This window comes from Rattus rattus, chromosome 2 (genome assembly GCF_011064425.1).
Source record: "Rattus rattus isolate New Zealand chromosome 2, Rrattus_CSIRO_v1, whole genome shotgun sequence".
NCBI lineage: Eukaryota > Metazoa > Chordata > Mammalia > Rodentia > Muridae > Rattus > Rattus rattus.
In genome coordinates this window covers 9,484,071-9,498,605 of record NC_046155.1, presented here as the reverse complement: position 1 = coordinate 9,498,605, position 14,535 = coordinate 9,484,071, and the positions used below count along the sequence as shown (strand labels likewise).

Genomic DNA, 14,535 nt, shown 5'->3' with positions numbered 1-14,535 from the left:
TTGGGCCAGGGATGTGGGCAGGGGTGGGCAGTATTGGTGGTCTCTCCTGCTCTGCAGTCTCAGGAGTGCCCACCTGTCTGGGTGGTGAGCTCTCTCTCCCACGGGGTTTGGGAGCAGGGAGCTGTGGGCCAGGATTAGCGAGGTTCTCATGGGCTTTTCACTACAGAGTTTCTAATATTTCTACATCCCTCCCTCAATGATCATAAAGGCATTGAGAGTGAATATGAACTTTTTCATTACTAAGACCACATCCCCTATTCCACTTTTTTTACTAGTTAATGTTTCTGTTGGTGTGGTAAGGAAGTCTTACAAATCATCTTTGAAGAAGAATCTTATTTTGGCACATACACCAATTGTGTAGTAATTTCCAGTGAGAGTGTTACCTTATAGGAATTTGAAAAGGAAGATAGTTGCATTGTATATGCATGGAAGAAGAGAGAATTGAATATTATTCTCAGCTAGCTTCCTCTCCTTACGTATCTCAGTACACAAGCACAGGGAACAATGTAGTGTTCCTTTAAGGTGGTTGTTTCTCATCAATTTTACTAATCTGGATAACCATTCTGTCATTCCCCAAATCTAATTTAACATGTATAAGTCCTTGTAGGCACGTCTGAGAATCATCAGCCAGTGATTGAAGTTTTTTATACTTTACAATTACTATTAGTGATCGCACATATACAAGTAATTTCCAAATAGAACGTTAAGAGCCAATTGCTGAATACACAACAATTTCTGGTTGTTGGACTTCATAAACACCAAGCTAGAATTAACCTGGAATCTTATTCTCTGGTTGTTAGTCTCACTGCACTGAAAGCTACTATGCAGGCCGCTATAGACAATACTCTACATCATTTTATTCAACAATGGACTCTTGAGTCATAATAGTAGAGCTAACTCAGTTATTTATCTATATGGAGATTATGTGTAAGTTGACTTGCTTTCTAATGATTTTGTTAATGCCCATATATTAATGCTGTTTTCAGTTTTGATCAGAGAAGCTTCTTTCCAGAGTTTGAGAATGCTACTACAAAGCTAAAACTGTCCATTCTTCAGAAAATAAGTGATTATTAAATTAAATGATTATTAAATGATTAAGTCATAATCTATATGTATACAGCACTATTTCCAAGGATCAGGGATCATGTGAAACAGAGTTCTGAGATAATATAAGGTCTAAAGTCAACTACGAGGTGATATGCAATGCTGTATTCTAGGCATGGCATGGGCATTGCACTCCCAACAGCTGTGGTAATCTCCACCAGACCTACCCAAAATTCAGTGAGTAAAATTTCACCATCTTGAGAAAGGATGGATGATTAATGATTGCTCTGGATAAGGGAGAGGTGTATTAAGTCTCGATACAGCCCCTTGTATATTGTCCATGCTCCTATAATTTGGTTCCTGGTACATGCTTCTGTAAGAAATCTTAATTTATCTTATTAGTTCACCAAAAAATAAGAGACATACATACAGACAGAAAGTAGTTGGGGATTTGTTGAGAAGAAGAAAAGACTCATTTTTATCCCCTGTCATTCATTCTATGTTCTCTCATGCTCTATAGGGTACTGTAAATTTAATGAAGAATAAAATGAAAACTATCAAACTATGTTAACTAAACATATTAAATGTAGCACACCAGTATATATCACCAGCATTCCACTAAAACAGTTACTTTGTGAATGAAATCCTATAAGAAGAATATTATAAACTGAATTCAAGAAACAAAGGAATGAAATTAGTGCTTTTAGTCTTTAGAATGAAAATCGTAAGCAGTGTGCGTCTTGGGCACTAACTCATGCACATCCGAAGCTTCTATTTCCTTTATGTCATAACCATCATCCATTATCCTTACCTCCATGGTTATGTTGTCTCCAGATTTCTTCATTCCATTAATGTGTGCAACTTTTCTAAGTTCCTTTACGCCCTTCTGGGGTTTGTTGGTCACAATGAGCCACCGAGCTGACTCTGACAGCCACCTGTCAAGAAGATGTTGGAGGTAGAAACAATCCTTGTGAAGTCATTTTCTATACAAAATTTAACCTTCAAAATTTTGTTCTTTAATTGAATACATACAACATTCTGATATAAAAATCTCTGTAATATCTTGTTATCTAATACCTTCATTAAAAGTTAGGACTGTTTCAGCCACATAATTTATTTCACTTTTGAAATGCATACCGAGATCCCCAGTGGGGATCTGTCTCCCTAGATATACATTTGTAGTATGGTTCATGGAACTAGACTATTAGCGATGCTTCCACAGACATATACTAATTTCCTTAGGGTATAAGAATTGTTGTTTAACAATGTGTTCTTTTCTCTAAATTAGAAACATTGTGTAAATATTATATACTAATTATATCATCCAAATTCCTAACTTCATCTAATCAGTTGCTGACTTCTGGCCATGCAAGCTGGGTAAACCTGCTCCTGCTTCTCATTTACATGATGGAAGCACTGGGAGCTTGTCCCAGCACTGGTTCTCTCTGGATGGCAACTGATTGTGCTGGAGCAAAGGTTGAGGGGAAAACCTGGTTTTGTGAAAGTAAAGGTTGCTTAGTATAAATAATATTTATCTCCTTGATTCATTATTCTGGAGCCAGAAGCCAATGGCTTCAGACAAATTAACACCTGTTGCTTAACAGCAGGGGAATAAGTTAAGGATTTCTTGCTAGTGCTCCCTTCTCTGGCCAGGCAACCAGGAGCCCCTCACTGGTGAAGCTAGTTAAGTCTTTGTGAACCAGAGTGGAAAGAAAGAGTCATTCACACAAGGAAACACACAAACCTGAAAAAAGTTGAAAATGACTGTATCAACTTTTATTTCATGCTTTCAGATTTTTTATAGACAAAAGTTCTCTGTGTGTAAAAGAATTAGCTAATACATAAAACATCACAAATAAAAAAGTTTTAGAATCCTTTATACTGAGAAATATGCACAGATACACATACATTCATTTGTACACCTTATAGTTGGCCCAACTATCTTTCTCAATCAACTCCATAAGTATCTGTGCATGCTTACATGTATACACATATACCTACATATATATATACATACATATATATATATATATATATATATCCAGACATATACATTTGGATGGATGGATGGATTGAAAGGGCAGAGCCCACCAAGCAACCACATTTCTTTCTTTTCCCTGGCATTTTTATATGTTCTAGACAAAAGTTCTTCAGAAAATTACCTCATAAATAAAATTTTACACAAAATGGGAGATACAAAATGATGCTAATTTTAAGTTGTAAGCAGTGTTTCATTCTATAAGCTCATTATAAATTCAAAGCAATAGTTTCATATGACCTTGTTCTATCATAGAGCACACCTGTAGATTCATCCTTGGATCCGACTTAGAATGAATGTTTTGCCTTGAACACAAATTTGCCTTTGTAGTGTAATCTTGAAAGCTCGTTGTATTTCTTATTATGTAGTCTTTACTTGCTACTATGAGTGAGTACATTCTATTCTTGAGTCTAAATTTATTACATCTTTTTAGCAAAACAACTAAAATCATCCCTTAAAACTTTCTTTCTAAGATTATTTGAATCAAACAGGAACTCTATAAGGTCATTAATTTGTCAAAACAGCATTAATTCATGAAAGTTAATCTTTATTTTGATGTGCAGGAAATCAGCTCAATAGGGTTGGTTAATTCCTATGAGTTGTTATGTTAATTTAATAATGACAGGAAAGGCTTATCAGTTGCAAGAAGCAATCCTGAGATAAAGTCTCTTTCAGAGATTACCCATCTTAGTCCATGCAAAAAAGTGGGCCACCTCTAGAAAGGCCATCTGCTAGCCTTAGCTTTTCCTAGATGGTTCCTGACACATAATAATAATGATAGACTGTGGATAAAAAAAGGGAGTGGCAGATGAGTCTTTGTACTTGTCTGTATAAACTCGTCTCTCTGTATTAAGTCTGTGGTCACCCTGTAGAGTCATATTCTGATGACTCTGTGGTAGTAATTGTTAAGTCTTTTAAAAGGAGGTAAGGAAAGGAATACTGTTGGGGTTCATCTTGTGAGTTGTGTATTCAGTACCTGAATACTGTGCCCCAGACCAGAATGAAACCTAATATTAGGGCACTGTATTAACCAATGTACTGTAATGAATTCTCCCCATTAATATATGATTGGTCAATAAATGACAGGGACATATGACTGGGCAGAAAGATAGGAAGGAGGAGCTTAGAATCAAATGAGGGGTCTTAAAAGAGACCAAAAGGGAGGAAATAAAAAACAAGAAGAGGAGGATATTTCCATCAGATAGGCTGGATCAAGAGCATGTGGCCAAGAGAAGTTCACCCTGAGGACAGGGAGATAGAGTAGAAGTCAGAGAAACATTATATTGGCAAGTGATTGACATTTGGGTGGGTTTTAACAGGTGGAAGGATTAAAATATCTCAGAACCTTCCCAGCATATGTTCCCAAATGAAAGACACACTCAGACCCTTTTTTAGTACATCTTAAACAGCAGAAGAGCTGGGCCACTGCCTAACCTCCGTGTTGTTAATCCTGAGGTATTAATTATGTAACTCTATATAATTACATAGAATTTAATTCTATATTCCATCTTAGGCACCCCAGACTCACTTATGGCACCCTCTGGGCCATACTTTCTTAGCCCAGAGCCTGGGGTGATCCTTGCTTTTCTACCCCATTAAAGCTTCTCTCTTTCCTTTGTCCACACACTCTGCTCAGCATGGCCTATCTCCTTCCTTTTCTCCTTCTGGTCCCAAGCCTGGGAAAGCCTAAAATACTGCCTCTGTTTTTCCTCTCCAGCTAGAAGCTATTGGTATCTTGATTTAACAGTCAGAACCAACTTGGGGCAGTATCCCAAAGGTGCATGCAGACACTTGTGCAAACAGTTTTTGGGAGCATAATTAGCATTTGTAATACAGCAGCTACATGTGAGGGCCATACCTATTCCAACCACCATACTTTCCATTGCAAAAAATACAATCACCTTGTCTTTGGTGAATCAGTTGCTAACCCCTGGCATCTGCCACCTCAGGAGTTCAATTAAACATATTTTATTTAATTCATCTAATTAACCAACAGTATCTCCAACCCTATTATCTGGCAAAAGAAAAAGTATGACAACAAAACTCTACAAATGAGCTGGTGCCCCTCTCACAAACTTGTGTTTTTAAGGATTAATGATGGACATACCTTTAGGGCCTTACCATGGTGGAGTATTTGGTTTTAAAAAGAATTGCTGCTCTACCATTTCAAATAAATAAATGAGCATATTATATTTATGTATACATGTACATATACATCTATGTATATATACATATATATTGGATTTATTTTAATGATTTACAGGATGCTATCAAGCTAATCCAACAATGACTAGCTGTGCATGGAAAGTCCAAGAATCTACTTGTTGCTCACTCCTAAAACCTGGTCTTCTGTATATTCTGAAATCCCAAAGAATTAGTCTCCAATTCCAAGAATAGTTGTTCTAGCAATGTGAGGGCAAGCAGACAAAAAGCAAAAGCTTTCTTCTTCTATGCTCTTTTGTAGGTTTCTAGCAGAAGGTATAGCCCAGATTAAAAGTGTCTTCTTTCCTCAAGATACAAATCAAAGATATGTGCCTTCCTACTTCAAAGGTCTAGACTACAAACAGATTCACCCACTTCAAAACTAGCAAAAGTAATCTCTCATAGGTTTGCTTATCATTTATAAATTGTAGTTCATTACAGATGTAGTCAAGTAGAGAATAACTATCACATAAGGACAGGCAGGAAGAAAAAATATTTATTCTGCATTCCTTGGTACTATCATTTTGTTTTGTATGTTTTATTTTGTTTTGTTTTGCCTACCAAAAAACTTAAACTCTGCATATAGCACTTAACTATAAAATAGTATAATTTTTTCTATTAGGACAAAATATCCAATTATTTGAATATACTTTAATATTAAAGGTTTAATCATAATATGAAGAGATATATAATATCTCTTCCAGTTAATTAGTGAAATACAGAATTTGCAGTTAAACACAATTTATTATAAGAAGTGAATCCTCTTCAATGTACCAGAAGCTCTTGTTACACTTATGTCTGATTTTATAAAATTATTTGTTTAGCTCAAGTTTATGCAGAAATCAGTCCCCTCAGTTTTATCTGACAGTAGTCCTTGTCGTCCTGACCCATAAATTCAAAGAGGAGTACACATTGTCATGTGTAGACTAAAGGAAAATGCATTTCTTATGTCCTTATTCCTGTTCATTTTCTTCACAGATTTCCATTACACAGAAAGAAAGCTCATACCTTGTGAGTATAAGGAAGAAGAAAATTGGTACAGACATTGCCAGCTGGAGGTAGTGCCAGTCTCTAAATGGAAAAGCCAGGCCTGCCAATATCATGCTTCCAAAGCTACCAGCACAAGGTGCAATCACTGACATCATGGCTAGAAATTTAGGGCTTGTCCATTCAAACACTGAAAGAAAAAGTTATATTAACTCCAAAGGGTTTTGCAAGGTCAAAACCAAAGTTTGAACAACGTTCCATTTCAAAATCTTTGACTTACTGAGCAAGTTACTATTTACTATAATGGGTTCAAAAGTCATTCCTGCCAGGAATCTTAATGAGCAATAAATGAAGAGAGTGGGAGCAAAACCTACACAGGTTTCAGTGATGGCCATTTGTAATAAAGCACATTTTAAAACGAACTTCCTTCCAAACCTGAGAAAAAGGGAGAAATTAGATTATGAGAAGAATTCAGTTTGCTTGAAACTTCAAGACAGCTATAATTCTAAATAATAAGGAATTGTAAATAACAGAGAGTGCATGAACTCAGAAGATTATTTTCATTTTTATAAATACATAAACAATATTTTTCTTAATTTCTAACCAGCAATTTTATTAACTCATGTCATCTGATAAAATACTATGTTGGTATTATAATATATCATAAATTATATACCACATAATGTACTTAGCATATTTAATATTGATTTGTTTCTTTGATAAGACAAGATACTTCTTAAAAGCTACTTAAGGGAGAAAAGACATATTTTGTAGAATACCATTAGATACACAATGAATAAAGCATGGAAATTGTGTTGTATGGTGCCATGAGCATGAGATAGATGACTCATTCAGAGGCTAAACTAATAAATGGTTATCATACCACATCTCAAATAGGTATTTCCCACAATATGTATGTATGCAACCCAATTCCCACAAGAAAACTCCATTGCCAAATGTTCTGTGTCCTCCCAAAACACCTTCATTAGCTAAAGTACAAAGTTTTCAAACACATGAACTTTTTGGTGGACAGGTGAGCATAGTACAAAACACATATAGTCCTTGTAAAATTAGGTTTCTTTTTTTTTTTTTTTGGTTCTTTTTTTCGGAGCTGGGGACCGAACCCAGGGCCTTGCGCTTCCTAGGCAAGCGCTCTACCACTGAGCTAAATCCCCAACCCCTAAAATTAGGTTTCTAAGCCAACACTTAGATGTTTAGTACTGCAGAGATTGTGGCTAAAATAATATCAATGGAATAGTTGATGTGTGCCTTTGTAAAAGCTATGTCTGCTGAATTTGAACATATTGACCTTGAAATTCCAATTCCACTTTGCAGTGTAGGCTATAAGGCAATCATGATGCAGGGCAAGAGACTTCTAGAAAGTTTCAGAGACATGAGCAACACTGAGAATGAGGAACAAGGAAGGGTGATTAAAAACAGGAAAACAAAATTTTGAGTTCCTCAGAACACTAAAAATGCAATACTTTCTGTAAAATTGAACAAATCATTTGTACAGACGTTATAGGAGCAACTGTGCTGACAAATGGGAACTGGAAAACTTACATGTTATTTGTAGCTTTCATCAACTTATATCATAGCATCAATTATACATTATATCTCATGAGTACTGTGGTGGTTTGAATATGCTTGGACCGTAGGAAGTGGCACTATTAGGAGGTTTGGGCTTGTTGGAATAGATACAGCCTTGCTGGAGGAATGTATTTATAAATGCATTCTCTATGGGGTGTGATTTAAGGTTTTCAATGCTCAAGATCTTCCCATTGTGTAATAAAGTTTCCTCCTGGTTAACTGCAGAAGACATTCTCTTTCTGCATGTCTTTGGATCAATATATGGAACTCTCATTTCCTTCTCTAGCACCATGTCTATCTGGACACGTCCATGCTTCCTGCTATGATGATAAAGAATTCAATGTCTGAAACTGTAATCTAGTCACAATTAAATGCTGTCCTTTATAAGAATTGCCTTGGTCATGGTGTCTCTTCAGAGCAGTAAAACTCTAAGACAGAAGTTGGTACCAGGAGTGGGGTAATGCTATGACAGGCCTGACCATGTTTTTTTTAGAGGACTGTGGACTTGGGGATGTTGGATTTTGGAAATCAGTGGAACGCCATAAGCTGTGTTAAATAGGCCTAGTAGGAATATGGAAGACATTGTTGCTGAGAATGATTTGAGCTGTGAAAACCTGGCTCAAGGGATTTCAGAGGACAATAATGTTAGTGTGTTGCCTAGAGATTATTTTCTCATATTTTAGTGGAAAATGTGGGTGGTTTTGCACTGGTTCAAAGAGTCCACCTGAGGCTAAAGTAAAGAGATTTAGATTCATTGTATTAGCAAAGAAAATTCAAAAGACCCTGGTATAATTTCTGTTACTAAATTTCAAATTTATGAAAAGCATTTAAATGAAATACATAAGCTGAGAAAGAAAAAGTACAAAATGTATGATTCAAGTATCAAATAGGCACCAAGAAGTGGAATGGAGTTGAATTTTGTGTTTAAGAAAATAAAGTGATGGGTTGGGGATTTAGCTCAGTGGTAGAGCGCTTGCCTAGCAAGCGCAAGGCCCTGGGTTTGGTCCCCAGCTCCTAAAAAAAGAAAAAAGAAAATAAAGTGATTAAAGGATGTGTGATGCCAGGGTAAAATTCCACCCACCTAAGCATATAGTTTATGTGTTTCAGGTTGAACAAGGCACTATTAGGAGGTATGGCCTTGTTGGAGTGTTGTGGCCTTGTTGGAGGAAGTATGTCCTGTGGGTGTAGGCTTTGAGGTCTCAATGCTAAGATCCACTCAGTGAGAAAGAGAGCCTCTTCCTGGCTGCCTGCAGAAGATAATATCTTTCTGCCTGTCTTTGGATCAAGATATAGAATTCTTAGCTCCTTCTCTAGCATCATGTCTGCCTGTACACTGGCATGCTTCCTGCCATGATAATAATGGACTGAACCTCTCAACTGTCAGCCATCCACAAATAAATGTCCTGTATAAGAGTTTCCTTGGTTATGGTGTCTCTTAACAGCCAAGAAACCCTAGCTTAGATAAGTACTTATATAATATACACATCTCATATTAATATGACTCAATTTAGATTAGAGAAGAATGCATAAATAAATGATTATATTAAGTAAAACGATTAAATGGCAGGTATAGAGGTTGGTTGGCTTAAATATTATGTAGTGCTGTAAATTAAATTTGGTATATTCTCACAGGAAATAGTCATTTATAAAATTGATAAATGTACTGATGCTTTAGATGGCAAGCCTTTGGTGGTAGCCTTGTTTCTTTCCAAAAGAAGAATCACTAAAAAACAGAAAATCTGGAATTGAGTTTTCCATTATTCATGTACACACTTCTTGATTGATTTTGTTGTTAAAATTTAGTACTCTGGGACTTGAGTGACTTCATTAACCTGTTTTAAGAAAGGAAATGGAATAACATTTGAAATGTAAGTAAAGAAATATATCTAATAAAAAATTTTAAAAAAGCATTTTCTGTTTTATGCCTTTTTGTAGACACACTCTATTTTGTATTGTATGGGTGTATCAAAAAACCTATGGCCTATTGCTTAAACTGGAAATAGGGGTTGGACATACAAAAGAGAGAAAAGATTTGGGTATATAGCCAGGGTTTAGAGATTGACTCTGGAAAGTATGAGGAGATCTATAAATGGTATCTGAGCAGAGGTAAACAGGCATGTGGAAGAATGTAGGTTAAAATAAATGAGTTATCTTTAGTTATGGTGTAGTCATAAAAGAGCATAGGCACAGCTTTCTGGCCAAGGAATTCGTAAATATATTTTGAGTCTGCATCTTATTTTGGGACCATGGGGCTAGAAGGAAGAATGAGACCCCAACTACAAAAGTTTCTAATGTCTCTGTTTCATTTTATCATACTATCTAAAGTTTTGACACATTTTTCCAAGAATGTCATTAAATGTATTACCCCATCTTTGAGATTGTCATTTTCTGTGGCACTACTCAAAGAAGAAACTAATATTCCTCTATGGTAGCATTATGTGACATTATTTTTAAAGATAATAACAAATGTCTAGTCACTTTAGGTACGGAACTGAAAAGAGACTAAAGAAAATATACAATAAAAATCTAACTTGTTGAACCAATGAGTTTTATTGTGCTAATCAAATGAATATGGATGAGAAATTCCTTAAAGAAGTAACATGACTCAAAGACAGCCCCATCACCAAACCCATCCCGCATGAGAGCTAGCTCATGAAAACTGGAAACATACCAGAAAACTGGAAACATTATCTACCTGGTTCGCAAATAGTCCAACAGGTTAATGGATGGCCTTTGCTGTTAACACAACTAGTTTGAGCCTCTTCCTATGAAGAATTCTGTCTTTTCCAGAGTGTTCAGCGAATGTGAACTCTTTCTAGGCAGATCAACTTGTCTGACAGTGTCTCTGAGAAATGCATACTACTTATACATGCATGGAAAAGAAGGGGACTAATTAATCTGGTCAATTTCAGAGTCTTCTTTAAGTTATTTGATTGTTTATCTCCTGAGTTTTCCTGAAGGATGAATATTTCTCCTTCACTAGAACATCCCACGTTTCATCTCCCTATAAATAACCTATCTCAAAATATATGATTGGTTCAGCTCTGTTACAACCTATATTGTTTATAGGAGTGTCTATATAAGAGAGAAGAAAACTGAAGCAAATTGATTTGCAGAAATTATTTGTTAATTTAAAGAAAATATTATCAAGCACAAGATGCCAATTCTTATTCCACAATTAGTCGCTACAGTATTTATTTGCCTAATTACATATTATGGAATCTATAACTGTCAGAAAGATGTGCCAGCAGAAAAAAAGCATAGAAATGAGAGGTATAACTTCTAAAAGTTTGGTTCTGCAAGAAGCTGAGAAAATTCACTTCAAAAAGTGAGGTTAAAATCAAGGCTTTATTTTCTAAGCACTCAAGCAGGTTCTGAACCATGTCTTTAAAGGGATATTATACAGCATTGTTAAAGGATAAAAAACCACAAAGCAAGAGTGGAACAGGGGAGCTGTAGCATTGTCTAGTTATATTTTAACACAAAAGGTTGTGAAAAGGAATTTCCATTAAGGTTTTGTCACTGATTGGAGCCAGCCAGTCACAGGAAACGAGTTTATAGAGCTTAGCAGGTCCTTGACTCAGAGTCTGGATGGTCATACCTCATTCTGGACATCTGGCCCATAACTCAAAATGATTAGGGGACCAATGAGTCAACAAGCTGCATGTACTTAATTAGGTCATGACAGGCAAACAGTTATATACACTTATGACTTGGGTATCTTAGTTTACAGTTAACTTAACTCTTAATTAACTTAGTTAACGTAGTTAACAGGCAACTCTTCACATTCTTTTCTAATTTACAGATTAACAGACAAACAAGAAACATCTGGTGAAACAGGATAGAAATTGGTTTCTGGCCTGAAAACATGAACTTAGTTTGACCCTGGCAACAAGATGGAGAAGTTATCCCTGAGATGGCTGGACTCAGACAACTGTCACCTTCAACCAACACATTCCCAATGACACATGATCGTATATCCCACAGGCATCAAAAAACATACTTCTTGTAGTGACAAGCAACTAAAATACCTTATTTTTTCACTTGGAATCACATCTACTCAATTCAATGTTCTGGAGTAAGGGGTAAAAGTGCCTTGATGAAGAACATTTTTTATAATAAAAAATATGAATATGGGGAAATTAATGATATGACATTACTTAATCTTGATTCCATAGTTAACTTTTTCTCTGTTTCTAAACTGTCTTGTGTACCTGCCTCTTGAACACATGTTCATAGATTTTCTTATTGGTTCAGTGGAAGAAGTAGAACAGTATAAGTTACAATCATCTTCAATGAGTCACAGCTGCTAAAAGTACATGGAGTGGACAGGAGAACCCTAAATACACTCACCTGTCTGATAGAGGTCCATTTACAATACCTCCTATAAATGCACCAATCATAAATGAAAATTTAGTGACAGAATTCAGTACCTGAGATTCACACACCAGGTCCCACTAGAAAAAAAAAAGAAGAAGAAAATGGCCAACTCAGAGATTATAGCTACTCAGTATCATTTGCTGTAAGTCTTCACCATAACCTCTGGTTTAACCTTGAAGTCCTATCTTTCTCTTCAACATTTCTTTTGGATATAATAATATTTCTACTATCAGCTAAAGTTACATCTTTCTAAGGACATTCAGCTAACTCTTTGTAGCTTAGGTTAATGATTTGTAAAATGTGCTAAGAAGTACTCTAAACTAGGCCATAAAGTACAGTCATTTGAAATATTTAAAGCATTTTCTAGAATACACATATCAGTGTATAACTCTCACATTCTTCCCCCAGGTATAGATAGAGCCTAGAAATGACTGCATTCTCTTACCCCACCCCTTATTTCTTTCTTTTCTTTTCTTATTTTGCTAAAAGTGAGTATTTAACCAAGTAGGACAGTGTTCTAACAATGAGAAACATTCAAGCCTGTTATAGAGGTAAATATATATCCTTTTTTTTTTTTTTGGCAATGATGAGATTGTACCCTGCATTACTCTAACTTTGAGTAATAGCTTTAGATGGCCTCATGATTTTATATAATCACCCAGTTCTTTTTAAAATTTAAATAAAGACTGAATAACACTGTCTTTTTATAACACATTTAAGAAAGCACGTACGTATTTTCATAAAATAAGTAGTACATTCACTAAGTAGATTTAGGTTGAAGAGACACCAAAGAGAGCATTGAGTTCAGTTCTTAACATACACATAGTGGCTCACAAACTGCTGCAATTTCAGTTTCCTGGGCTAAAACACCCTATTTTTACTTCTTTGTGCATCAAGCACACATGTGGTACTCATACATATATTCTAGAAAACACTGATAAATAAATTAATAATAAACAGTGTTCATGCTTAGAATAAAATACTAGACGAATGAGAAATGTTTCACAGTTATCAATGTTGGCTAACAGTTGAAGACTGAGCTAAATGAATATCCATTATTTCTGCTATAGGTAAAGCCACATCATTACTTCATTTTGGGGAATGACTTACCTTAGTTACAGTGGTAGAATGAAAGTTACTCCTGTCATATACCCAGCCATCCACACAGGGCTCAGTGTCTGCTTCTGTGACACTGGAGAAAGTATCATTCAAATCAAGAAGATGCCACTGTGGCTGGGCAAAACGACGACACTTATCTAGTTTCAGATGGGAGTCCAAGGGGATGGAGATCTTCAGGAGTTTATCTTGGTTCAGGATTCTACTGTGATTATCAGAGACAGTGACATTGTCGAGGATCGGGACCCAGCAGCGATGACTGGGAATGGCTGCAGTAAAGTTCTCAATTGTACCATGAGGTACCACAATAACATTGATTAAAAAAACAAAAGCCATCTGAAAGATCTGGAATCTCCCTAGGCCTCCTACCTGATTCAGGAGTTCCTGAAAGGCCATTGAAGCTGAATAAATATCTCCAATGAGACACAAATAATACTTTCATGTAAATTAGTACAAAGTATTTTAAAAGAATATGTATTTCACAAAGACACCATAACAGGGTTGATCCTGTGCTGTTTGCCCCTCATTACTTCTCCATTGCAGTCAGAGAACCATTACCTTCTAGGGAGCTAAGGGTTCGGCATGGAGTTTCTTGTTTTAAAGTCACCAAGCATATTACTAATGTTTTTATTTCTGCAATAGGATTTGTTAAAGATTTATTTTTAAAGGAATTTTGCTTACACAATCCCCACGGTTAAATATGGACATTGATCTTCAAATCTCAGAAAATAATAAAAGAGTTAATCTATTACATATTATGTACTACAGAAGGTGTAATGAGAAAGTGGACCAGTCTCATCTCTGCCCAAACTAAGACTGTCCCACAGGCGTCCAAACCCAAAATCGGTCTGGAGAGACCTGGTCTCCCAGGAGCACTCTCACTCCTAAGCACACAGGTGAGAGGCCATTTCTGCTCCGTTAATTTTCCAAAGAAAGACCCACCGGGAGCTCACAGGGCACAGGAACCTTGGAGCAGCCTGGGACAGGAACTTTCCCGTCTCCCTCTGCACCAAGAGCTAAGGCTGCCCCACAGCTCCCTCAACTCAAAGCCTGCCCAGAGAGAGCTGGTGTCCCTGGAATGCTCTGATTCTTTTTTTTTTTTCTTTTCTATTTTTCGGAGCTGGGGACCAAACCCAGGGCCTTGCGCTTGGTAGGCAAGCGCTCTACCACTGAGCTAA

General features: G+C 36.3%; 1 protein-coding gene across 1 annotated transcript; it reads right to left on the bottom strand.

Annotated features, from left to right (window-relative positions):
- Nucleotides 1-1,747: 1,747 nt before the first annotated feature.
- LOC116891345 (solute carrier family 22 member 27-like) lies at nt 1,748-14,275 on the bottom strand. Its single transcript, XM_032892337.1, has 5 exons — nt 13,352-14,275; nt 12,215-12,318; nt 6,552-6,706; nt 6,293-6,461; nt 1,748-1,979 (listed from the first exon to the last, which is right to left on the bottom strand). Exons 1-5 carry the CDS (start codon nt 13,751-13,753, stop codon nt 1,748-1,750), a joined length of 1,062 nt encoding a protein of 353 aa, XP_032748228.1. The 5' UTR covers nt 13,754-14,275.
- Between the last annotated feature and the right edge of the window lie 260 nt (nt 14,276-14,535).